At 61.0% G+C, this 24,194-nt stretch overlaps 4 protein-coding genes across 5 annotated transcripts; 3 read left to right on the top strand and 1 right to left on the bottom strand.

Moving 5' to 3' along the window:
* Positions 1 to 1,814: 1,814 nt before the first annotated feature.
* Positions 1,815 to 12,649, bottom strand: CPSF7 (cleavage and polyadenylation specific factor 7). 2 transcript variants are annotated; one of them, XM_061479245.1, is made up of 10 exons: positions 12,599 to 12,649; positions 11,717 to 11,830; positions 6,499 to 6,720; positions 5,952 to 6,055; positions 5,624 to 5,769; positions 3,847 to 4,255; positions 3,650 to 3,768; positions 3,367 to 3,535; positions 2,659 to 2,832; positions 1,815 to 1,943 (listed from the first exon to the last, which is right to left on the bottom strand). In XM_061479245.1, the coding sequence occupies exons 2-9, from the start codon at positions 11,768 to 11,770 to the stop codon at positions 2,664 to 2,666; spliced, it is 1,392 nt and encodes a 463-aa protein (XP_061335229.1). In that variant the 5' UTR covers positions 11,771 to 11,830; positions 12,599 to 12,649; the 3' UTR covers positions 1,815 to 1,943; positions 2,659 to 2,663. The 2 variants fall into 2 exon arrangements, with proteins under 2 accessions (XP_061335229.1, XP_061335230.1); XM_061479246.1 differs by lacking the exon at positions 12,599 to 12,649 and adding an exon at positions 12,367 to 12,398.
* A 91-nt stretch (positions 12,650 to 12,740) lies between these two features.
* On the top strand, positions 12,741 to 16,627 carry SDHAF2 (succinate dehydrogenase complex assembly factor 2). Its single transcript, XM_061479219.1, has 4 exons — positions 12,741 to 12,755; positions 14,814 to 15,037; positions 16,160 to 16,269; positions 16,388 to 16,627. The coding sequence occupies exons 1-4, from the start codon at positions 12,741 to 12,743 to the stop codon at positions 16,525 to 16,527; spliced, it is 489 nt and encodes a 162-aa protein (XP_061335203.1). The 3' UTR covers positions 16,528 to 16,627.
* Positions 16,628 to 16,961: 334 nt separating this feature from the next.
* SAXO4 (stabilizer of axonemal microtubules 4) lies at positions 16,962 to 21,201 on the top strand. The gene is made up of 8 exons (XM_061479232.1): positions 16,962 to 17,106; positions 17,187 to 17,295; positions 17,392 to 17,618; positions 20,123 to 20,232; positions 20,319 to 20,369; positions 20,454 to 20,540; positions 20,617 to 20,881; positions 20,972 to 21,201. The coding sequence occupies exons 1-8, from the start codon at positions 16,962 to 16,964 to the stop codon at positions 21,091 to 21,093; spliced, it is 1,116 nt and encodes a 371-aa protein (XP_061335216.1). The 3' UTR covers positions 21,094 to 21,201.
* A 1,578-nt stretch (positions 21,202 to 22,779) lies between these two features.
* Positions 22,780 to 23,792, top strand: LRRC10B (leucine rich repeat containing 10B). Its single transcript, XM_061479276.1, has one exon. It carries the CDS (start codon positions 22,780 to 22,782, stop codon positions 23,638 to 23,640), a length of 861 nt encoding a protein of 286 aa, XP_061335260.1. The 3' UTR covers positions 23,641 to 23,792.
* The last annotated feature ends 402 nt before the right edge of the window (positions 23,793 to 24,194 follow it).

The raw sequence follows: 24,194 nt of genomic DNA, 5'->3' as shown, positions 1-24,194 counted from the left end.
CTCATAGGCAATGCAAGGTCCTACACCTGGGTCAGGGCAACCCCAGGCACAGAGGCAGGATGAACAGAGAAGAGATGGAGTGCAGCCTGAGGAGGACTTGGGGGTGTTGGGTGATGAGAAACTGAACATGAGTGGGGTTTAGTGTGCACTTGCAGCCCAGAAACCAACCATGTCCTGGGCTGCATCAATGGCAGCGTGACCAGCAGGTCCAAGGAGGTGATCCTGCCCCTCTGCTCTGCTCTCGTGAGACCTCACCTGGAGCATTGTGTGCAGTTCTGGGGTCCTCAACATAAAAAGGACATGGAACTGTTGGAACAAGGCCAGAGAAGGCCACGAGGATGCTCAGGGACTGGAGCAGCTCCCATATGGAGCCAGGCTGGGAACACTGGGGCTGTTCAGCCTGGAGAAGAGAAGCTGCGTGGAGACCTCAGAGCAGCTTCCAGTGTCTGAAGGGGGCTACAAGGATGCTGGAAAGGGACTGTTCATTAGGGACTGCAGTGACAGTACAAGGGGTGATGGGGTTCCAACTGAAACAGGGGGGATCCAGCTTGGATGTAAGGAATTCATTCTTCACTATGAGGGTGCTGAGGCGCTGGCACAGGGTGCCCAGAGAAGCTGTGGCTGCCCCATCCCCAGCAGTGTTCAAGTCCACAGGGGCTTGGAGCAAGCTGCTCCAGTGGAAGGCATCCCTGCCCACGTGCAGGGGGTTAGACCTGGATGAGCTTTAAGGTCCCTTCCAACCCAACCCATTCCCCGCTTCCACACCGGACACCAAGGGAAGAGCCCTCCAGCACCATCTAAAAGATTGACAACGTCAGCCAAGTTTTATTACACAACGTCCAACCTATCAGAAAGACAAACCAAATCTCTCTACTCACTGCGGGCAGGAGGGGCACTGCCTCCGGGGGGGGTCTTGCTCTGCACTCGTCTTCTTTGTGTCCCCCCCCCCCCCTCCCTCCACTATTTGCAAAGAAACCTAAAAATGTGGCATTAAGTAGAAAAGAAAATCCATCCGGAAGCCTCCTGGCACCTCCCCGGGGGGGGGTTCAGGCTCTTTGGGGCTCATTTCAACTTAAAAAGCCCTCCAGAGGCAGGTTTGCTCCTTGGCCAGCGACAGTTTGGAGGTGAGGGGGGGGGGGGGAGCCACCAGCTCTGGAAGTTGCCCCTTGTCTCCTCAGCTCAACCCGACCCTTTGTGGGTGCTTCCCTTGGGATCCCACCCGGCCTGGAGAGGTGCAGCCCCCTTGAGCATGGGGAACACCCCCCTGCCATTGTGCCCCCTGGAAGGGTGGTTGGGGAGAGCATCCCCAGGGATAAGCATATGGGGGGGGGGGGTTGCATCCTGCCCTGCTGCCTCCTCTTCCTCTAAAACAAGGAAGGTGCTGCAGGAGAGCCCTGGAATGTGGGGCAGAGGGAAGGGGTGAGCCCCAGCTCTGCTCCAGCCCTCCTGGGCTGAGCAGGGAGGATAAAGGGGAAAAGGAGCAGCATGGGGGCCTGTGCTGGCACTGCGGGGCAATGGGGACACGAGCATCCCCACAGGAGGGGGGCAGGAGGCTGGGGAGCCCCTGGTACCGCTTCCAGCAACCCCAAGCACGGAGCGGGATCCGTGCAGCCTTGGGAAGGATCCATCCCCTTCCCAGCACGGCCTCACCGCCCTCCCTCCGTGGAAGGAAAAGCACCATTTCTCTTTGGGTCCGAGTATCCGTGGAGCAGAGCGGGCTGAGCCGGGTGCTGGCATTCCCTCTGGGAAGCAGCAGGGAGCAGGGGCTCCGGCTCCAAGGCCACGAGGTGTCCGGTGGGAGGCCCGGCTGCTGGCGTGCTCCACGGCTTTCCTGGGATGTCCGGAGGGAGCTAGGGGGGGGCCTGGGATGGGGTGAGAGGGTGGAGCAGCCTCGTCGAGGGGAGGAGATACGAGTCCATTAAAAACCACTTCCTGCCAAATTCCTGTGGGGAAGAGGAGCAGAGGGGTCAGGGCAACCCTTGGGGGGCCAACAAGGACCAGGGGGATGGCTTTACCCTGCCAGAGGGGAGATGGGAGAGTGCTCAAGGCCAGGTTGGACACAGGGGCTTGGAGCAAGCTGCTCCAGTGGAAGGGGTTGGAGCTGGATGAGCTTTAAGGTCCCTTCATCCCAACCCATTCTACGATGCTGTGGGATCCCCAGTGTAAGGGGGATGTGGATGGAGGTGTTGGAGGGAGTCTGAAGGAGGCCGTGGAGATATAAGGGAGCTGGAGCAGCTCTGCTCTGGAGCCAGGCTGAGAGAGCTGGGCTGGGGCAGCCTGGGGAAGAGAAGGCTCCTGAAGGGGAGACCTGAGAGCAGCTCCAGTGCCTGAAGGGGCTGCAGGAAACCTGGAGAGGGGCTTGGGACAAGGGATGTAGGGACAGGCCAAGGGGAATGGCTTGAACCTGCCCGAGGGGAGACTGAGATGAGCTCTGAGGCAGAAGCTCTTCCCTGGGAGGGTGCTGAGGCACTGGCACAGGGTGCCCAGAGAAGCTGTGGCTGCCCCATCCCTGGCAGTGTTCAAGGCCAGGTTGGACACAGGGGCTTGGAGCAAGCTGGTCCGGTGGAAGGGGTTGGGGTTGGAGCTGGAGGAGCTTTAAGCTCCCTTCATCCCAACCCATCCCATGATGATTCCCAGCACCTCGGGGATACCCCTCACCTGTCTCAGTGGTGCCGGTCCCTCTCTCTGTCCCTGTCCCGATGCCGCTCGTGCTCCCGGTTCCGCTCCTGGAAGTAGTCCTCGTGCCGGTCCTCGCTGTGGAGCACGTCCCGGTGCCGCCGGCTGCTTTCACGGGACCGGCTGGGGGAGCGCTCCCGGGATCGGTGCCTTTTCCTGGGAAAAGAGGAAGGAAAAGGACTTCTGGTGTGCGCAGTTGTGGTGTCCTCAGCAACCGGAGGACACGGAGCTGTTGGAGCAACGCCAGAGGAGGCCACGAGGATGCTCAGGGGCTGGAGCAGCTCCCATATGGAGCCAGGTTGGGAACATTGGGGCTGTTGAGCCTGGAGAAGAGAAGCTGCGTGGAGACCTCAGAGCAGCTTCCAGTGTCTGAAGGGGGCTATAAGGATGCTGGAGAGGGACTCTTCATTAGGGACTGGAGTGATGGGACAAGGGGTGATGGGTTCAGACTGGATGTAAGGAATTCATTCTTCACTCTGAGGGTGCTGAGGCGCTGGCACAGGGTGCCCAGAGAAGCTGTGGCTGCCCCATCCCTGGCAGTGTTCAAGGACACAGGGGCTTGGAGCAAGCTGCTCCGGTGGAAGGTGTCGGGGTTGGAGCTGGATGAGCTTGAAGCTCCCTTCATCCCGACCCATTCCACAACGGGATGCAACGAAGCCAACCCCACGGCAGCTCCCAGCCTGGGGTTACCTGGAGGAGCTGCTGCTGGCGCCGGTGCTGTAGGACTTGGCCTCGATGCCGTGCAGGCAGTCCTTGAGGGACGAGAGGAGGACGCGGCACCGCTCGTCGCTGGCCACGCGGGACTGTTTGATGACGGCGATGGCCGTGAGCAGGGTCTCGATGGCGTCGCTGTAGTCACCTGGGGGGGGGGGGGGGAATGACACGACACAGAGCAGGGTTGAGGGGGGGCAAACCCAACATGGGACAAGGGGGGGGCAATCCCACAGGGACATGGGGACACGGTCACCGGTACCTGCGCTGGCACCGGACACCGCCTTGGAGATGGCGCTGCTGGAGATGGCCCGGTTCCTGTTCATGATCTCCTCAAACTCCCCTTCAGTCACTGGGGCCGGGGGAGGGCCCAGCTCCCGGCTGCACAAGAGACAAGTGGGGGTTCAGCAAATCCCCCCCCCCAAGCCCATTTGTACCCCACTGAGACCCCCCCCTCACCTGCTGTGGTTGTAGGGAGCCATGGCCTTGCCGTAGGTGTCCGGTGGAGGACCCAGCGCCGCGTTGGGTGGGGGGAAGAAGGCAGGGTTGAGGTGCAGGGCAGGGGGGACAGCCCCCGGGGGGGGCACAGCGAGGTGTGGGGGCAGTCGAGGCGGGGGGGGCATGAGATGCTGGTAGTGGATACCGGGGGGTGGCGGGGGGACACCGAAGCCGGAGGACAAGGGGGGAGGCGGTGGCATGGGTGGAGGGGGCAGCCCCATAAGGGGCAAAGCAGTGGGGGGGCGGTTGAAGAAGGGAAGGACCGAGGGGGGTTTGTCCGGGCGGGCTGCAGGCAAAGCATTCTCTGTCGGTGTGGCACGGCCATCCACGGAGTCCACGGAATCCCGGGAATGGGCCCTCGGAGGCACACCTGGAAGCGGGATGGGAAAGAGCCATGAGCTACAGGCAGAGCACCTGCAGGTCTTGGGAGCGCTCCTCCTCTTCCTCCCCACCCGCAGTGACCAGTGCAAGGAGCATCCTCTCCCTCAGCCCCGGGAGAGCTCAAGGTGCCCAGAGCAAGATCCAGCCACAACCACACGTAGCCTCCGCTTCCACGTGCCTCCAAGAGGGGAGCAGCTCCCGGTGCCGAAGCCACCGAGCGAAGTGGGTTCCAAAGAGAGAAGCCAAAAAAAGCCACAAGAGAGGGTGAGAGGGTGCCCAGCAGAGAGCTCGCTGGGGCCCCGAAGAGATGCAACAGCCCCGAGAGAGATCCGGAAAGGCCTGAACGTGGAGGAACACAAGGGGTCAGAACCCAAGTGCTGAGAGCAACGGAGCTGCTGGACGAAGGAGAACTTGGGAGCCTTGGTAGCCCTCAATGAGGACCAGGAACGGCTGCTGTGTCCCAAGAGGCTCTGAGGATGAGACTGATGTTCAATGAGGGCACGGAGCCCCTGTGGGGGAGCCACAGCTCCCCACCAGGCTCTGTTGGCCATCAAGCCAAGCACTGTTCAGGCTTCATGCGAGCTCATGACGAGGCCCCTGGGGCCAGGCTGAAGCGCTGGTGCCTGGGCAGGGTGAGGGCAACACCCCTGTGCTCCACCAGAACACAAGGGCAGGTCCAGCCAGGGTCTAACAGCGCCCAGTGCTGCCAAGCAGCCGATGGAGCTGAAGGAAGGAAGCTGTGACTCTGCCAGGGTGCTTAGGAAGAAATGGTTTTCCCCTTGGCTGAAACAGGCCACGGGATGTCCAATGGCCAAGACCTCCTCTTGCCAAACACGCTCCTGCCCAAAGAGTGCCTGTGGGTCCAGCAGAGCCCCCCCCAAGCACCAGGGCTGGGCACGTCACATCGCTGCGGAGTGAGGCGAGGACCACCGACTGCCATCGTAGAAAGCCCCACGGCCAGGCCCCAGCTGGAATACTGCGTCCAGTGATGGGCACCTTACCTCCGCAGGGATGGACAAGTTCTGGAGGAGATCCAGAGAAGAGCTACTACTAGATATGGAGGGTCTTAGCTATGTTGATAGGCTGAAGAGCTTAAGCCCATTCAGTTTGGAGAGGAGGAGGAGGAGGCTACGAGGGATCTTCGCAGTGTGTGAGCACCTAAAAAGGGGATCATAAAGACTCGGGTCAGGATCTAAGCAGACTCAGCAGCAATAGGAAACAACCCCCAGAGGCTCCTGGCAGCATTCCCCCCCACCCTGAAGGTGCCGGCGGGCTCAGGCTGACAGCGCTGCGGGGGCCCTGCAGTGTGGAGAGCCCCCCCCGACCCCGTGCCGCGCCGTGCCCGCGCCCCACTCACGTTTGCGAGCCTGGGCCTCGAACTGGGAGAGGTTCTGCCGGGTGGCCAGCCTCACCTCCACCTTGTCCCCGTTGAGCATCTTGCCAGGCAGGAGCTCCAGGAGCTTGTGCACCGAGTTCTCGGAGGCAACCACCACCTCTGCGTACCTGTGGGGAAGCCCAGGGCTTGGGCTGAGCGCACCTTGGTGTCCTGCATCCCTTCCTCCTCATCCCGTGCTGCCTGCGAGTCCCTGCTTTACCACCGGCAGCCAGGAAAAGCATTGCCTGTCCCCTCACCACAACGGATGTGGGGCTCATGACCCCCCGCCCCGTTCTGCCCCAGCTCTCACCCTTTGGACTGGCCGTTGGCTCGGTTCTCTGCGAACTTCAGCTCCACCACGTCGTAGACACCGACGGAGCGGATGGTTTGGATCAGCTGCTGGTCAGTCGTCCACTGAGGGGAGGAGAGAGATGCAGGGGTCACCTCTTGTCAGCCCTTGGTGTTCCCAAACACCCCCCCCCCCAGCTAACACGTTGAGTACTTGCACCCTCAGAGCCCCTGCCATGGGGTTTACAACCAACCAACAGGCTCTGGGCAGAGCCACCAGAGGTCTGGATGAGACAGAGCATTCCCAAGCTGTCCATCAAGGAGAAGGGGACGCATCCACGCAGCCCCAAGAAGGAAGAGCCACGCAGGGCCAGCAGCCGGCGCGCTGCAGTCACCGGCCCCCCTGCTTCAGGCTCCATCTGAAGCCCCTCAGCGCTGACCCCAAAGTCAAGCCACAACCTCCAAAGAGCCCCTCGGTGGGGATGGGGTCTGAACCTCCCCATCCCCATTCCCACTACAGGAGACCCAAACCGGACCCCCCAGAGGGGGCCAGGCGAGACCCCACTCACCCAGGAGAAGCTGCCCACGTAGACGGCAGCCCTCTTGTTGCGCAGCCCGCTGTAGGTGTACAGGATGGCGGGGGCCTTGCTGTTGGCCTTGGGGGAGGGCTCCTGGCGGATCTCGGGGGGGGGCTCGGAGCTGCTGCTGCTGCGGCTCTCGGGGGGCTGGGAGCTGACGGCCAGCACATCGTCGTACAGGTCCATCTGGTCGGCGCTGCTGAACTCTGAGTCCTAAGGGGACACCCCCGGGGTGGGGGGGGGGGAAGCAATTGCATGTGTGCCCCCCACCCAACCGCAGCCCTGCTCAGCACCTTCCATCAGAGCAGGGGGCTCCAAGCCCCTGGGGCCTTGAGCGCTGCCAGGGATGGGGCAGCCACAGCTTCTCTGGGCACCCTGTGCCAGCGCCTCAGCACCCTCCCAGGGAAGAGCTTCTGCCTAAGAGCTCATCTCAGTCTCCCCTCAGGCAGGTTCAAGCCATTCCCCTTGGCCTGTCCCTACAGGCCCTTGTCCCAAGCCCCTCTCCAGGTTTCCTGCAGCCCCTTCAGGCACTGGAGCTGCTCTCAGGTCTCCCCTTCAGGAGCCTTCTCTTCCCCAGGCTGCCCCAGCCCAGCTCTCTCAGCCTGGCTCCAGAGCAGAGCTGCTCCAGCCCTTGCAGCAGCTCCGGTCCAGCCCAGCCAAAGATTAACACAAGCCCCACAACAAAGCGCTCAACACCTCCCGGCCCCAGCTATGGGGTTACTGGTACCCCAAAGATGGGGTGATGGGCTCTGCTGACATAACCCTGGAGCACTTTTAACACGAAAGGAGGTGAAGAAGGGAGGAAAACCCCAGGAAGCAGAACCATGAGGCTCTGGGTTGCTTTTCCTCCCCCAGACCACAACCCTTTTGCTTCTGACCCACTGAGCCCCAGCAGAGAGCTCATTCAAGCAGAGAACCCCATCAGGCTGTCCCGAGCAACGAGACAAGACTCAACTTGTTCCTTGGGGAGCTACCAGGAAGGAATTCACCTTTGCTAAGGGAGAGCAAGAGTTCAGTGGTGCAAACCCTCAATGAACGAGCCTCTGGCTCCTTGGCAGGCGCATCCATCACCACCAGTCCACCCTCAAACCCTGTTTGCTCCACAGAGCCCCACGGGGAGCGCTCTGAGGGCCGGCAGAGCCAGATGCAGGAGCATCTGTGCACTCCAACATGCTGGCTCTGCCTCCCCGTTCCCACATTCCCACCCTGATCCAGGCTATATTTAATGTGGAGCGCGGAGCGGGAGCTGTGTTTACTATGCAGCCCCAGGCTCTGGGAGCCTGAGTGTCCTGTTGTGCCACACGTTACTACGGTAGGCTCTGTCCCATGGGTCCCGTATGGCAGAGAAACACGGAGGCTCTGCTCCCAGATCCCTAATTCCAGGGATTCAAAGGCGGTTTGGGCAATGCTAGCTCTAGAAATGGCATGAGGTGGTGAAATTCCCTACGCGGTGATGGTCAGGGGATGGGACAGCTAAAACAGGGGGTGAAGGGAGGGAGGGAGAAAGGTGCTCAGCCAAAAGCAGTCAGGTCATGGAAATATAAAGATAGAACCATTTTCATGGAAGCATGGAGTTCCGGCCTGGTTGGGATGAAGGGAGCTTAAAGCTCCTCCAGCTCCAACCCCAACCCCTTCCACTGCAGCAGCTTGCTCCAAGCCCCTGTGTCCAACCTGGCCTTGAGCACTGCCAGGGATGGGGCAGCCACAGCTTCTCTGGGCACCCTGTGCCAGCGCCTCAGCACCCTCCCAGGGAAGAGCTTCTGCCTCAGAGCTCATCTCAGTCTCCCCTCGGGCAGGTTCAAGCCATTCCCCTTGGCCTGTCCCTACAGGCCCTTGTCCCAAGCCCCTCTCCAGGTTTCCTGCAGCCCCTTCAGGCACTGGAGCTGCTCTAAGATCTCCCCTTCAGGAGCCTTCTCTTCTCCAGGCTGACCAAGCAACACTCTCATCCTGTCCATCTTCCCCACAAGCACCTTCTCAGCACCAACACCACTTGTAACGTTTCCAGCCAGCCCTTTCAGCTGGGGAGCTGATAAACAGGTCACAAGAGCTCCAACAGGGAGCCGTGTTTTCCTGCTCCTCAACCCAGCTCAGCTCTTTGTTTAATCCACCTCACACACTCCTACCCCTGCTCTAAGTGCTTTGGACACGGCCCAAGGCTGGAAGATTCCTGCCTGGAAGTTGCAGAAAGTCGAGACCAAAACCAGAGGCGGGCAGAGAATTCCTCGCTTGTGCTGCTATGGGGATGCTGCAGCTTGGGAGATTTTAGAGCTCTTCTGGGATCTCTGTAAGTGCTCCCCTTTACTCATGGAATCAACTGGGTTGGAAAAAAACCTTTAGGATCATCCAGTCCAACCGTTCCCCACCACTAACCCATGGCACTGAGGCCTCGTCTCCATGGTGTGTGAACACCCGCAGGGCCAGTGCCCTGGGCAGCCTGTTCCAATGCCTGAGCACCCTCTGGGGCAGGAATTGTTCCTCAGCTCCATCTAAACCTGCCCTGGTGCAGCTTGAGGCCGTTTCCTCTTGTCCCATCCCTTGTTCCTTGGGAGCAGAGCCCAGCCCCTCCTGGCTCCATCCTCCTCTCAGGCACTTGGAGGCAGCCATCAGGTCCCCCCTGAGCCTTCTCTTCTCCACACTGAACCCCCCAGCTCCCTCAGCCCTTCCCCATCACACTTGGGCTCCAGGCCCTGCTCCAGCTCCGTTCCCTTCTCTGGCCCCGCTCCAGCACCTCAAGGTCTCTCTTGCAGTGAGGGGCCCAGAGCTGAGCACAGGATTCGAGGTGCAGCCTCCCCAGTGCCCAGCACAGGGGCCCAATCCCTGCCCTGCTCCTGCTGCTGCACTGGTGCTGGTGCAGCACCAGGATGCTGGGGGCTTCTTGGCTGCCTGGGCACAAGCTGCTCCTGCTCAGCTCCAGCAGCTCCTTTTCCACGAGCAGCTTCCCAAGCCTGCAGCGTTCCATGGTGGCTCAAGCGCAGGACCCAGCACTGAGCCCTGTTGGAGCTCAGGCAATGGGTCCAGCCTGGCCACATCCCTCTGCAGAACCTCCAGCAGAGCAACTCCCCCTCCACCTGCTGTCATCTACAAAGTGACTGGGGGTGGCCTCAATGCCCCCATCCAGACCATCAATGAAGATACCAAACACCATCCCTGGGGGCCACCACCAGTGAGCAAGCTGATGGGACCCCCTTCAGCACTGCTCTCCGGGCTCTGCCATGCAGCCAGGCCTTTCCCCAGCAAGGAAGCCAGCCAGCCAGGCCAGGAGCAGCCAGTTCCTCCAGGAGAGCACTGCAGGACACAGCATCCATGCTCTACTGAGGGCCACCCGATGGGGTGATGGTGCAGAAGAACCCAAAGCCCCGCTCTGCTGCTCTCTGCCCTTGCCATCACACCATGCTTGCAGAGCATCGGTGGTGAGAAGCTTCCTCCATCCCCAACGCCTTCACTCCTGCCACCCAAACCCCAGCTCAGTGAACACACCACAACTTGTGAGGTCCGTGAGGCTGAATCCGGGCACCACCAGCGGCATTCCCATGTTGTTCCATGGGCTCTGGGACCGCACCAGCATCCCCGGTGTGCCCTGGGGCAACCACGGCACCTTCCCCCTGCACTTTGATCCCATGGATTAACTCCAGTTCCTTCCTGCTGCAGCACAGCCTGAGGTGCTCAATGAGCACTTCCAGCTCCAAGAAGCCACCATCTACTATCAAAGAGCTTGGGTCTCCTGTGCACCAGCCCCTCCAGGTAAAGCTTTCCCTGCTGTGCAGCCAGGATTGCTCCATCCTCCTCCCAACGCTGCTCCACTTCACTCCTAAAGATCCCCAAGACTGGAGCAGCACCGGACCAGATCCATCAGAGCCCTCTCAGCATTCCAGTCACCATTCCCATGTCAACTCCCCAATCCTGGGAGCCAAGCCTTCATGGGAAAGCCTACCTGTAGGCATAGGCAGGACCTGCCCACCTCCACAGAGCACCCATGAAGCAGCAGCACAGCTCTCCCATTAAATCTTTCCACCTGTATTCCCGCAGCTAGCCAGCAATTCCCTCTGCTCCCAAACCCAGATGGGATTGGGTATCCCCAGGCATACCCATTTCCTAATGCTTTTCAAAGCAAACTGCATGAAAGCATCCAAACTGAGGTTATTCCTAAGCCAGAGCAGTTCCATTTGGTCCCAGCACCATCACTAGACAGTTTCATGCACGGAGAAGTGGGATTATTCCAGGGTTTTTCAAGGAAGGATGCAATATGTGGGAGTCAGAGGGCATCCAGGCAGGAATTCACTTTACAACCCACCTTCCTAGTGAGGATCCCATTGCTTTGGCAGCGTCACAGCCAGCTCAGAGCAGAGCCCCCTCTGCTCCGAGGGCCTCAACACCGCTCCCACCATCCTGCTTCTCCCAACACGGCAGGAATAATTCCTTGGAACAGAAGATTCCTCCCCCTCCGCTCCTCTCCAGCCCTCCAGGAGCTCACGGGGATTCCCTTCCTCCATGTGCTTTGCTCCCAGTTCACGTCTTCCCTCTTAGTTCATTCCAGCTTCCCTCCTTGGCTGCTCCACAGCAGTTTCTAACCTCCAAGCATCCACGTCCATGGCTGCTCTCCCGCATCCCTGAATCCTCCAAAACCTCCTTTCCCAACAGCCACGCACTCTCCTTCTCCATCACTTCTTCCTGAGGTTCCCAGGCAACCCCAAGGTGGGAGAAGGTGGCACCTTGGGCATGACCCTGACCACAGCTTTGGTGCTCTGGGTCCCTTCCCTGTGCCGTTCCCTCGCAGAGCCTCTTCCTGCTGGGATTTCTCACTTCTCCAACCAGGATGATGCTCTCCCTCCTTCCATCCTCACTCATCACTTCCCTAGCAAAGGCTCTGCTCCAGACCCTGCCTCCCCTTCCCAAACACTGGGTGCCAGGGGAAGGTGTCCCTACCCATGGCAGGGGATTGGAACTGGAGGAGCTTTAAGCTCCCTTCCAACCCAAGCCACTTCTATATGGAAATCCACCAGGATTTAGGACCATTCCTGGTGGATTCTCCCCATAGAAACTCCTCCATGCTGGCCCACACCTTCCCGGGCGCATCTTCTCCTTCAACTCAACGCGTTCACACCCCTCCATGGGTCCCTCCATAGTAACGGGTCCAGGTCCCGTTAAGGAGCTGGCTGCTGCTGCTTCCAGTGCTTTTCCCACCGGGAAGCGGGGACGTGCAGCCTCTCACCTGGTTGAACTCCTCATCGGCGTAGATATCGATCAGATCCACCCCCTCCGACATCCTTCCAGAGGCGGGAGCAGAGCAGGAGCCCGGGCTGGGACCGGGAGGTCGGGATGAGCACTGCAGCGACGAGCAGGAGAGGGGGGGAAGCCCATCAGCGACCCCCTCTGTGCCCCACACTTCTCCCTATGGGATTGGGGTCCCCCCTATTCCCTGCAGCACCCCTTTAACGGGACAGACCCCACCTCGACCCCCGGGGGGGGGGGCAATTCGGGTCCCCCCTATTCCCTGCAGCACCCCTTTAACGGGACAACCCCACCTCGACTACGGGGGGGGGAATTCGGGTCCCCCCTATTCTTTGCAGCACCCCTTTAACGGGACAGACCCCACCTCGACCCCCGGGGGGGGGGGTCCCCCTATTCCCTGCAGCACCCCTTTAACGGGGCAAACCCCACCTCGACTATGGGGGGGGGCGACTGGGGTCCCCCCTATTCCATGCAGCACCCCTTTAACGGGACAAACCCCACCTCGACCCCCGGTGTGGGGGGGGAAGGCAACGTGGTCCCGTTACACCCCAACCTCCCCCACACCAGGGGGCGACCACCACCACCGCCGCCCCCCTCCCATCCTCTCCCCACACCCCCTCTCTATGGTACCCCACACCCCCTCCTCACACACTGAGGCCTCCCCCCCCACAACAACCGGGGCCGAGACCGCCATAACGGGCCGGGCGGGGGGAGAGGAAGAGGTGGAACCGGAGGGGGGGGTAACGAAAAGGGGGGAGGGTCGGGTCGGTTCCGTTCCCCCTCCCCCATCCCGGTTCCCTCCCCCCCCCCCCCCCCCGTTTCCGCCCGCAGGCCCCGAGCGCGCGCGCTCAACCGCGCTCACCGCCACCGCCAGCGCCGCCGCGCCACGCCACGCCCCTTCCGGCTCTGGACACGCCCCCTTCCGCCCCGCCCCTGTTTGAGGGATCATAGAGTTGGTCCTCCCGGTCGTATAGAGCGGCGACAGCGGGAGGGTGGAGGGAGACATGGCGGCCGCCGGGGTGAGCGGGGACGTGGGGGTGAAGGGAGGCCTGTAGGGGCAGGAAGGGGGATAGGGGGGGATCAAGGGGTCGGGGTCATAGAGGGGCCGGGGGTAGGAAGGGCAAGGGGGTTATAAATGGGGCTGAGCGTTTGGAGGGGGGTGTATGGAGGGATATATGGGTGGTTGGGGGGTGTATGGAGGGATATATGGGTGGTTGGGGGGTGTATGGAGGGATACATGGGTGGTTGGGGGTGTATGGAGGGATATATGGGTGGTTGGGGGTGTATGGAGGGATATATGGGTGGTTGGGGGTGTATGGAGGGATATATGGGTGGTTGGGGGTGTATGGAGGGATATATGGGTGATTGGGGGTGTATGGAGGGATATATGGGTGATAGGGGGTGTATGGAGGGATATATGGGTGATTGGGGGTGTATGGAGGGATATATGGGTGGTTGGGGATGTATGGAGGGATATATGGGTGGTTGGGGGGTGTATGGAGGGATACATGGGTGGTTGGGGGTGTGTGGAGGGATATATGGGTGGTTGGGGGTGTATGGAGGGATATATGGGTGGTTGGGGGTGTATGGAGGGATATATGGGTGGTTGGGGGGTGTATGGAGGGATATATGGATGGTTGGGGGTGTATGGAGGGATATACGGGTGGTTGGGGATGTATGGAGGGATATATGGGTGATTGGGGGTGTATGGAGGGATATATGGGTGGTTGGGGGGTGTATGGAGAGATATATGGGTGGTTGGGGGTGTATGGAGGGATATATGGGTGGTTGGGGGTGTATGGAGGGATACATGGGTGGTTGGGGGTGTATGGAGAGATATATGGGTGGTTGGGGGTGTATGGAGAGATATATGGGTGGTTGGGGGTGTATGGAGGGATATATGGGTGGTTGGGGGTGTAAGAGAGTCTGGGGAGGTTCTGTAGGGGAGTGAGGTGGGGGGGAGGTGGGTCTGAGGGGGTTATATGGGGGGGTTATATGGAGGGTTACATGTGGGGTTATATGGAGGGATACATGTGGGGTTATATGGAGGGATACATGTGGGATTATATGGAGGGATACATGTGGGGTTATACAGAGGGTTACGTGTGAGGTTATACGGAGGGTTACATGTGGGGTTATATGGAGGGTTATGTGTGGGGTTATATGTGGAGTTATAAGGGGGGTTATATGGAGAGTTATATGTGGGGTTATACGGAGGGTTATATGGGGGGTTATATGGAGGGTTATGTGTGGGGTTATACACAGGGTCTGGGGCATATATGTGGGGTTATATAGGTGGTCGGGGGGGGACACAAAAGTATTTGGGGGCTTATATGTGGGATCGGGGACTGTAGGATCTGGGGGGGATTTTATAGGAGTTTGGGGGGGCAGGAGGGTCTGGGGGGTTATATTGGGGTTTAGGGGGGCAGGAGGGTCTAAGGGGTTCTAGATGGGGGTCAGGGGCAGTATATAGGGGGATTATATGGGGGACCAGGAGGGTGTTAGGTAGGGGTTCAGGGACAGCAAGGTATGGGGGGGGGTGGGACCAGCAGGGTTGAGGAGACTGGAAGCAGCATCTGGGGAGTTTCTATGGGAGATCAGGGGGGCAAGAGGGTCTGTGGGGTTCTAGATGGAGGCTTGGAGGTCAGGTGTCTGGGGGGCTTCTGTGGAGGTTGGGGGGGGGCAGCAGGGGCTGGGGCTTTATAAGGTGGGGTGGAGCAGGAGGGGTTATATGAGGGTGTTGAGGGCAGCATTTAGGGGGTTATATGGGGGTTTAGGGGGGCAGGAGGGTCTGGGGGTTACAGATGGGGGGTCAGGGGTGGCATTTAGGGGGTTATATGGAGGGTTGGGGGGTCTGAGGGAAAGCATGTAGGATGGGGGGGATTAGATGGGAGATGGGGAGGGCAAGAGGTTCTGGAGGGTTATAGATGGGGGATTGATGAGGGATTATATGGGAGGCCATGGGAGCAGCAGGGCTTTATGGGATGGGGGTCACGGCCAGCAGGGTTTGGGGGGGTCTGTGTGTGCGGGGACAACCAGGCCTGACGTCCCCTGCACCATCCCTGTCCCTCTCACAGCTCTGCTCCCTGCCCGGGAGGGCTCTGTGCCGGCGGTGCCTGGGCCCGGCGCTGCTGCAGCGCGGCTACCGAGGGGACTCCCCGTCGGAATCCGGGAAGGATTTGCTGGAGATCCCATTGCCCCCATGGCAGGAGCGTCCGGACGAGCCCCTGGAGACCAAGAGAGCCCGGCTGCTCTATGAGAGCCGCAAGAGGGGGATGCTGGAGAACTGCATCCTGCTCAGGTGGGCTGCGGGCTGCTCGTCCTCCAGCCCTGCTCCTTGGGTCTGCCCTGTCCCCAGGGTGCCCTGACACTTTGTGCCCTGCAGATAGGGCCAGGGATGAGAGAATCGGCCCTGGAGAGCTGAGGGGGAAAAGCTGCTTGAGGTGAGCTCTAGTTCAGCTCCCTGAAGGTGTCTCTGAAGGTTTTTAGGTAACATTGGCACTGGGGAGGCTGCACCTCGAATCCTGTGCTCAGCTCTGGGCCCCTCACTGCAAGAGAGACCTTGAGGTGCTGGAGTGGGGCCAGAGAAGGGAACGGAGCTGGAGCAGGTCCTGGAGCCCAAGTGTGATGGGGAAGGGTTGAGGGAGCTGGGGGGTTCAGTGTGGAGAAGAGAAGGCTCAGGGGGGCTGCCTCCAAGTGCCTGAGAGGAGGATGGAGCCAGGAGGGGCTGGGCTCTGCTCCCAAGGAACAAGGGATGGGACAAGAGGAAACAGCCTCAAGCTGCCCCAGGGCAGGTTTAGATGGAGCTGAGGAACAATTCCTGCCCCAGAGGGTGCTCAGGCATTGGAACAGGCTGCCCAGGGCACCAGTCCTGCGGGTGTTCACACACCGTGGAGACGAGGCCTCAGTGCCATGGGTTAGTGGTGGGGAACGGTTGGACTGGATGATCCTAAAGGTCTTTTCCAACCCAGTTGATTCCAGGATTCCATGAAGAGCCCTGAGCGTTGTAGCAAAGTGTTTGGTGGGGTGCTCAGTGCACAGCTGGAATCCAGACCTCGGGAGATGGGATGTTGCTTGGAGGATGGCCGCTGACCTGTTGGACCGATCACTGCAAGAGCTTTGCTCTGGTCCATGCTGGATGCAGTGGTCAGTGCTGCAGGACAGGGTGAGGCAGAGCCAGAGGCATGTGAGGAAGCTCCTGGCTGATGTTTGAGCCAAAATCCTTCAGGAAGGATGCATGCAATCCTTTGGGATGTACAGACCAGGCACGGCCGGTTGTGTTTTGGGACTTGAGGAGTGTTTAATGGAGAGGAAGTCCTTTGGCCCAGCTCCTTCATGTCTTCCAGCACCGTGCTGGGTGCTGGGTGCCAGCCTGGCTCTTCTTCCCGTCATCCCAATGCATCCTCCCCCATCCTCTCTGCAGCCTCTTTGCAAAGGAGAACCTGCACCACATGAGTGAGCACCAGCTGAACCTCTACGACCGCCTCATCAATGAGCCCAGTAACGACTGGGACATCTACTACTGGGCCACAGGTACGGAGCAACTCCCTCCCGCCCTGCCCTGCCCGTCCCATCGCTGGTGGGATGAGTGTGGGTGCCTCGGGAGAGGACACAGCCCTTCCTTTACTGCCCTTTCCTCTTGGTACCCCAGAAGCAAAGCCCACCCCGGTGGAGTTTGAGAGCGAGGTGATGGCCAAGCTGCGGGACTTCGCCAAGAACAAGAACAGGGAGCAGAGGCTGCGGCAGCCGGACCTGGAATACCTCTTTGAGCCCCCCCGCTCACAACAGTGATGCTGCTGCCCTCCCTGGGGCCTTCCTCCTCCTCCTTTTCCTCCTCCAGCAGCTCCTTTGAACTCTCAGGTTGTGCTGAATAAAGCTGTGGCTGCTCCTGGCTGCACTGTGAGCTCAGGGCTCTGCTCTTTGGCAGCGTTCAGGAGGGAGGTGGTGGAATTCCACGTGCCAGCTCATTGCTGTCCCTTTGAAACCCCTTTTGGGGGGGACCTGGGGGAGGTTGGAGTGGGGCATCCTGCTCCTCGGTGCCCTCAGTGGGGTGGCACAGCGACAGTGGAACCCAAGCAGCGGTGGCATTGTGTGGCCGAGCCGTTACTAGGAGACACTGTCCCCAGGAGACGCTGTCCCCATCATAACGTCCCCTTCCACGAGAGCATTCCGTAGCCTCCAGACCTTCTGCTCAGCAGGGAGCTGCTCTCCAGAAGAGCTGCACCATGGAGGATGCTTGTCCCTTTGCCTGTCACTGCATCGAGCTGCAGTCCACGGGGATGGACACTCTGTCCCCTTCAGAGAAGGCACTCACCGGGGGGAGCTCCGACCTCATGGACTTCTATGCCACAAACTACCCCGTGGCTCATGGTAGGGGGGCCCAAAACCTTCCCTAAAAGTGGAGTGGGCTCATTCCCAAAGCTCATCCCTCTTTCCCTGCTGTCACCCAGGCCAGCCAGGCTTCTGTCCCCAGCTTGGCCACCACACAGGCACTGGCTACGTGACCGACAACCACTCAGCCATGTCCTGCCTGCTGCGCCCACACAGTGAAGCAGAGGGGTAGGTACCTTTGCCTATGGGTTGTGGGGGGGGGGGACGACAAAGAGGACAAGTTTCGGGGCCGCTCCATCACATCCATGTGGCTTCCCACTGCAGCCACTGCCAGGATGCCATGGCCACCACTGCTGAGCACTTCAAGCCCCTCTGGCTTCCCAATGGCAGGAGCATCCTGCCCTGCCACATCCACGAGCCACAGAGTGGGTACCTGCAGGAGTGCCCCCCTTCCCGCCTCCGTGCGGGGATGGTGAGTCCCCAGCACATGAGGCTCCAGCAGAGACGGCCCAGACTAAGGGAGAACCGCTGCACCGATCCTCTCCAGCCAGGTATGGATTTGGGGTGCTGGTGGTCCCTGGACAAGCTCCATCCCCAGGGCGGTTTAGGGGTGTTGATGATTCCGGGGCCAGCTCCATCCCCAAGAGGGTTTTGGGGTGCTGGTCATCTTGGGGTCAGCTCCATCCACATGGGGGTTTGGGGTGTTGGTGGCCCAGGGATCAGCTCCATCCCCATGGGGATTTAGGGTGTTGGTGGTCCTGGGATCAGCTCCATCCCCATGGGGATTTAGGGTGTTGGTGGTCCTGGGATCAGCTCCATCCCCATGGGGACTTAGGGTGTTGGTGGTCCTGGGATCAGCTCCATCCCCATGGGGATTTGGGGTGTTGGTGGCCCAGGGATCAGCTCCATCCCCATGGGGATTTGGGGTGTTGGTGGTCCTGGGAACAGCTCCATCCCCACGGGGATTTGGGGTGTTGATGGTTCCAGGACCAGCTCCATCCCCATGGGGATTTAGGGTGTTGGTGGCCCAGGGATCAGCTCCATCCCCATGTGGATTTAGGGTGTTGGTGGTTCCAGGACCAGCTCCATCCCCACGGGGATTTAGGGTGTTGGTGGTCCTGGGATCAGCTCCATCCCCACGGGGATTTGGGGTGTTGATGGTTCCAGGACCAGCTCCATCCCCATGGGGATTTAGGGTGTTGGTGGCCCAGGGATCAGCTCCATCCCCATGTGGATTTGGGGTGTTGGTGGATCCAGGACCAGCTCCATCCCCACGGGGATTTAGGGTGTTGGTGGCCCAGGGATCAGCTCCATCCCCATGGGGATTTAGGGTGTTGGTGGTCCTGGGGTCAGGTCCATCCCCATGGGGATTTAGGGTGTTGGTGGTCCTGGGATCAGCTCCATCCCCATGCGGATTTGGGGTGTTGGTGGATCCAGGACCAGCTCCATCCCCACGGGGATTTAGGGTGTTGGTGGTCCTGGGATCAGCTCCATCCCCATTTGGGATTTAGGGTGTTGGTGGCCCAGGGATCAGCTCCATCCCCACGGGGATTTAGGGTGTTGGTGGCCCAGGGATCAGCTCCATTCCCATGGGGATTTAGGGTGTTGGTGGTCCTGGGGTCAGGTCTATCCCCATGGGGTTTTAGGGTGTTGGTGGCCGTGGGATCAGCTCCATCCCCATGGGGATTTAAGGGTGTTGGTGGCCCAGGGATCAGCTCCATCCCCATGGGGATATAGGGTGTTGGTGGTCCTGGGGTCAGGTCCATCCCCATGGGGTTTTAGGGTGTTGGTGGTCCTGGGATCAGCTCCATCCCCATGGGGATTTGGGGTATTGGTGGTCCTGGGATCAGCTCCATCCCCATGCGGATTTGGGGTGTTGGTGGATCCAGGACCAGCTCCATCCCCACGGGGATTTAGGGTGTTGGTGGTCCTGGGATCAGCTCCATCCCCATTTGGGATTTAGGGTGTTGGTGGCCCAGGGATCAGCTCCATCCCCACGGGGATTTAGGGTGTTGGTGGCCCAGGGATCAGCTCCATTCCCATGGGGATTTAGGGTGTTGGTGGTCCTGGGGTCAGGTCTATCCCCATGGGGTTTTAGGGTGTTGGTGGCCGTGGGATCAGCTCCATCCCCATGGGGATTTAAGGGTGTTGGTGGCCCAGGGATCAGCTCCATCCCCATGGGGATATAGGGTGTTGGTGGTCCTGGGGTCAGGTCCATCCCCATGGGGTTTTAGGGTGTTGGTGGTCCTGGGATCAGCTCCATCCCCATGGGGATTTGGGGTATTGGTGGTCCTGGGATCAGCTCCATCCCCATGCGGATTTGGGGTGTTGGTGGATCCAGGACCAGCTCCATCCCCACGGGGATTTAGGGTGTTGGTGGTCCTGGGATCAGCTCCATCCCCATTTGGGATTTAGGGTGTTGGTGGCCCAGGGATCAGCTCCATCCCCACGGGGATTTAGGGTGTTGGTGGCCCAGGGATCAGCTCCATTCCCATGGAGATTTAGGGTGTTGGTGGTCCTGGGGTCAGGTCTATCCCCATGGGGTTTTAGGGTGTTGGTGGCCCAGGGATCAGCTCCATCCCCATGGGGATTTAGGGTGTTGGTGGTTCCAGGACCAGCTCCATCCCCATGGGGATTTAGGGTGTTGGTGGTCCTGGGGTCAGGTCCATCCCCATGGGGTTTTAGGGTGTTGGTGGTCCCGGGATCAGCTCCATCCCCATGGGGATTTAGGGTGTTGGTGGTCCTGGGGTCAGCTCCATCCCCATGGGGATTTGGGGTGTTGATGGTTGCAGGACTAGCTCCATCACCAAGAGGGTTTTGGAGTGCCAGTGGTCCCAAGACCAGCTCCAACTTGAGGGTGTTTTGGGGCATTGGTGGATCTTTGACCCCAAGGAGGGTTTGGGGACCCCCTGACCTGTATCACCCATCCCTGTGCATCCCCAAACACAAGGGTTCCCCCAGGCCCTGTGACACCAGTTAATGCCATGGCATGGACACTCTTGGGGACAGGACTGGAGACAATGGGACTCCCTCCCTGCCCTCCTGCTCCCCACAGATACCCTGCAGAAGGTCACCCTTGGCACCAAGGAGCCATCAGGCTTCACCAAAGGCACCAAGAGGACCGACTCCTTCCTGCCACCTCTGCCAATCCAGCAGGGCCAGCCCGTGAGCACCCTATGGGACACTTCTCTCCCTCCCAGTCCCCTCCACCCCCATTTGCACCCCATGGGACACTTCTTCTCTCCCCACAGCTCGGCGTCAGCCTCACCACAAGGGATTGCCTGCCCTCTGTGCGCAGCCATGTAAGTGGGGCGAGGGGATGGGGTGACGAGGGTACCCCCCACGGAGGTGTCATCACCCCCTTATCCCCTTCCATCCTCCTGCAGGGCAATGAGACGCTCCCAACACTGCCACCAGGCTCCAAGCGAGGCAGCGGCTTCACCCGGGAGGGACGGAGCTGCCTGGGCAGGGTGGTGAGCAGGATCCCATCCCGTTGTCCATCCCCATCCCTCTGTGTCCTCCTCATCCTCACCCGCTGTCCCTACACAGGTCTTGCCCACGCTGGGACACTCAGCATCCCTCGTCTCCCGAGGGCTGGAGGCAACCCGAGAGACCCAGGCCAGGCTGCTGGGCCGGCAGGCTGCTGGCAGGATGATGGGTGCGTGGTCCCATCCCTATCCCCATCCTCATCCCCATCCTCATCCCATGGGAACACGTTCCCAACTTGCCTCCATCCCACAGGAACCATCAGGGTACACCACTAACTATGGCCAATACGTGACCAGCTGCCTAACCCCATCCCCTGCAGCTCCAGGTGAATTTGGGGTGGCCATGGGGGGTGGTGGTGGTTTGCAGCCCCCAAAGAGGGGGTTCCAGCTTTACCACCCCATCCATGATATTCCAGCCTGGGATGCAACCTGGATAGCGAGACCCATTGGTGGAATCCAGCCCCAGCATCCCAGCGGCTTCAGCACCAACAACCACCCCACAGGGCTGGGGGACGTCATTGACCACCTCCTGGTGTGATGCCCCCCGTTGCCCCATCTTTAGGAGTAACCCCAGCTTCATTGTTGATCCCCAAATCCCTGGAAGTTCCCTTTCTTCCCACGTGGAGGAATAAAGACTGCAAAGCAACCTTCTTGGGCGTAACTCCATTGGCATTGTCACTCCCATAGAGGGGTGGTGGCATCGTTTGGGGGGGCTGCCTGCACCCCAAAGGTGAGCAGGAGGATCTGGGCCGGGGGGGGGGGGGAACTGGAGGTGCTGTGTGGCCGACAGCCACTGGAGGGCTGTATGAGCCCGGCTTATCCGAGCTGCCTTTGGGATGACACAGCTGATTTCAGGCAGGGAAAAGCAGGCAAGGCTGGCTGGGGTGGGCAGCGAGAGGAGGAGGAAGGTGGCAGCTGTGCCATGGGGTTGTCACTTGCGGGCTTCATCCGTGCCCTCCATGGCCTTGGGGCACTAACAAGGCTTCGTGGGGTGGGAAATGGCACCGAGGGGGTGCAGCAGCACCCAGGGGTGCCAGGGGGTGTGGGTGATAACAGAAGGATGCCCCCCACCCACCCATAGCCTGGTACCCAGGGAGGTGCTGAGCCTGATGGAGGGACCCAGCAAGGGAAGGGGCAACGTGGGCACAGGCAGATGATGGACAGGGAGCTAGGAGAGGGGAGCAAGGTGCTGCTGCTGCCTGGGGTGGGGACAGGCAGGAGTGAGGCAGAGCAGAGGCAGGGCAGAGCAATGGTGGGGCAGGGTGAGGTACAGGCAGGGGGTGACAGAGCAATGGTGGTGCAGAATGGGGTACAAGAAGGGCACAGGCAGGGCAGAGCAATGGTGGGGCAGAGTGAGGTACAGGCAGGGGGTGACAGAGCAATGGTGGTGCAGAATGGGTACAAGAAGGCCACAGGCAGGGCAGAGCGATGGGGCAGGGTGAGGTACAGGTAGGGAGGGGCAGGGTACATGCAGGGCATGACAGAGCAATGGTGGCACAGAATGGGGTACAAGAAGGGCACAGGCAGGGAGGGGCAGCGTAGAGGAAGGGCATGAGAGAGCAATGGTGGCCCAGGGTGAGGTACAGGCAGGGCATGACAGCAATGGTGGTGCAGGATGGGGTACAAGAAGGGCAGAGGCAGGGCAGAGCAATGGTGGGGCAGGGTGAGGTACAGGCAGGGGGTGACAGAGCAATGGTGGTGCAGAATGGGGTACGAGAAGGGCACAGGCAGGGCAGAGGAATGGTGGGGCAGGGTGAGGTACAGGCAGGGGGTGACAGAGCAATGGTGGTGCAGAATGGGGTACAAGAAGGGCACAGGCAGGGTGAGGTACAGGCAGGGAGGGGCAGTGTAGAGGCAGGGCAGAGCAATGGTGGGGCAGGGTGAGGTACAGGCAGGGCATGACAGCAATGGTGGCACAGAATGGGGTACAAGAAGGGCACAGGCAGGGTGAGGTACAGGCAGGGCATGACAGCAATGGTGGCACAGAATGGGGTACAAGAAGGGCACAGGCAGGGCAGAGCAATGGTGGGGCAGGGTAGAGGCAGGGCAAAGCAACGGTGGCCCAGGGTGAGGTACAGGCAGGGCGATGATGGCCCCGAGAGGTACAGGCAGGGCCCTCGGGGGGGGGGGGGCGTGGCATCCCGGGGGTGGGGGCGTGGCCTCGGCGCAGGTATCCCCGCCTTCCCATTGGCGTTGCCGTGGCGACGGCGTTGCCCTCGTTGCGATGGGCAGCGGCGGCTCCGCGGGCCGCGGGGCTCGGGCGGCCGTGGCCGAGGGCCCGGACGGGGCTGAGCAGCGGGTGCCGGTGCGGGCAGGCCGGGTCCCGGCCGGGCTTTGGGCGCAGCGGGAGCTGCGGAAGCTTTACCTGAGCGGGGCCGGGCTGCGGGACGTGCCCGCCGAGCTGGCGGCGCTCCGGCACCTCCGCACGCTGGCGCTGGACGGCAACGAGCTGATGGAGGTGCCCGAGGCTCTGTGCCGCTTGCCCTGCTTAGCGCATCTCTACCTGGGCCGCAACGGGCTGCAGGGGCTGCCGCCAGCCTTCGCCCGCCTGCAGAGCCTGCGCTGCCTGTGGCTGGAGGGCAACTTCCTGGCCCGCTTCCCCACGGCCCTCCTACGCCTCCCCGAGCTCCGCAGCCTGCAGCTGGGGGACAACCGCTTGTCCCGGCTGCCCGCGGCGCTGCCCCGCATGGCCGGGCTGCGGGGGCTCTGGCTCTACGGGAACCGCTTCGAGGAGTTCCCCCCGGCGCTGCTGCGCATGGGGCAGCTCCGCGTCCTCGACCTGGATCGCAACCGCATCGCCCGCTTCCCCGACCTCAGCGGCCTCGCCGCCCTGCGCCTCTTCTCCTACGACCACAACCCCGTGCAGCGGCCGCCCCACGTCGGGGATGCCGTGAGGCTGGTGGGGAACGGGGCGCAGGAGTTCATGGAGGCGCGGCAGGAGCGCCTGGAGAGCCTCCAGCGCCAAGAGGAAGAAGAGGAGGAAGGCGCCGAGGCCCCACCGGTGGCTCCCCGCGATGGGTCGCCGCTGCTGGAGGACGGGGAGGGTGGATGCGCAGCCCTGCCGGGCTCCCCAGGGGAAACGTGAGCCGCCGCGCTGCAGCCGGACACCCGTAGGGAAGCACCGCGGAGGGATGCGCAGCCCCGGGCAGGCTCCCAAGGACCAGCATCTCCCAGCTGGGGCTGGGGAAGAAGGAAGCTCACGGCCTCCATGCAATGAAAACAGCCCCAGCATCAGCATCTCCCTTGGGACGGCAAAGAGCTGTCTCATGGTTCTACATTGGGATCCACAAACGCACCTTGGAGCATCCCGTTAACCACAGCGTGCCTTGGATGGGGGAAGCAGCCGTCTGCCCTGATGGGTGACCCCATGGACCCCACTACCTGCCTACGGGTGGGCAGCAAGGTGCTGCTGAGAGCTGGGCATCTCCACGGACATGGGGACCTTCTGCAGCCACCGCAACACCCCCATGGGCATCCTTTGCTCCCGGCTCTGTGGGGCAGGACAGGTAAAGCAGCGCTGTTTGCACCCGATCTGTGGACCCCATCGACCTGAAGAGCAGCAAGGTTGAAGAGCAAGCGCATGGACCCCTTTTCACCCCCAATCCCTCATCCTGCTGCTGGAATTGGGATGGGGAGAGA

Source organism: Pezoporus flaviventris, unplaced genomic scaffold (assembly GCF_033815535.1).
Source record: "Pezoporus flaviventris isolate CSIRO_AGI_PZ_B2104156 unplaced genomic scaffold, CSIRO_AGI_Pfla_v1 ptg000145l, whole genome shotgun sequence".
Lineage (NCBI taxonomy): Eukaryota > Metazoa > Chordata > Aves > Psittaciformes > Psittacidae > Pezoporus > Pezoporus flaviventris.
The sequence above is the reverse complement of the archived record's forward strand: the minus strand, read 5'-3'. Positions and strand labels throughout refer to the sequence as shown.

Coding starts and splice junctions, on each gene's coding strand:
- CPSF7 (XM_061479245.1), bottom strand. CDS start 11,770: ATGTCGGAGGGGGTGGATCTGATCGATATCTACGCCGATGAGGAGTTC. Junction 6,056..6,498: donor ACGTGGGCAGCTTCTCCTGG/GTGAGTGGGGTC, acceptor TCCTCCCCTCAG/TGGACGACTGACCAGCAGCT. Junction 3,769..3,846: donor GCTCCCTACAACCACAGCAG/GTGAGGGGGGGG, acceptor TCTCTTGTGCAG/CCGGGAGCTGGGCCCTCCCC.
- SDHAF2 (XM_061479219.1), top strand. Junction 15,038..16,159: donor GAGAACTGCATCCTGCTCAG/GTGGGCTGCGGG, acceptor TCCTCTCTGCAG/CCTCTTTGCAAAGGAGAACC. Junction 16,270..16,387: donor CATCTACTACTGGGCCACAG/GTACGGAGCAAC, acceptor TTGGTACCCCAG/AAGCAAAGCCCACCCCGGTG.
- SAXO4 (XM_061479232.1), top strand. CDS start 16,962: ATGGAGGATGCTTGTCCCTTTGCCTGTCACTGCATCGAGCTGCAGTCC. Junction 17,619..20,122: donor CACCGATCCTCTCCAGCCAG/GTATGGATTTGG, acceptor TGCTCCCCACAG/ATACCCTGCAGAAGGTCACC. Junction 20,882..20,971: donor CCCATCCCCTGCAGCTCCAG/GTGAATTTGGGG, acceptor ATGATATTCCAG/CCTGGGATGCAACCTGGATA.
- LRRC10B (XM_061479276.1), top strand. CDS start 22,780: ATGGGCAGCGGCGGCTCCGCGGGCCGCGGGGCTCGGGCGGCCGTGGCC.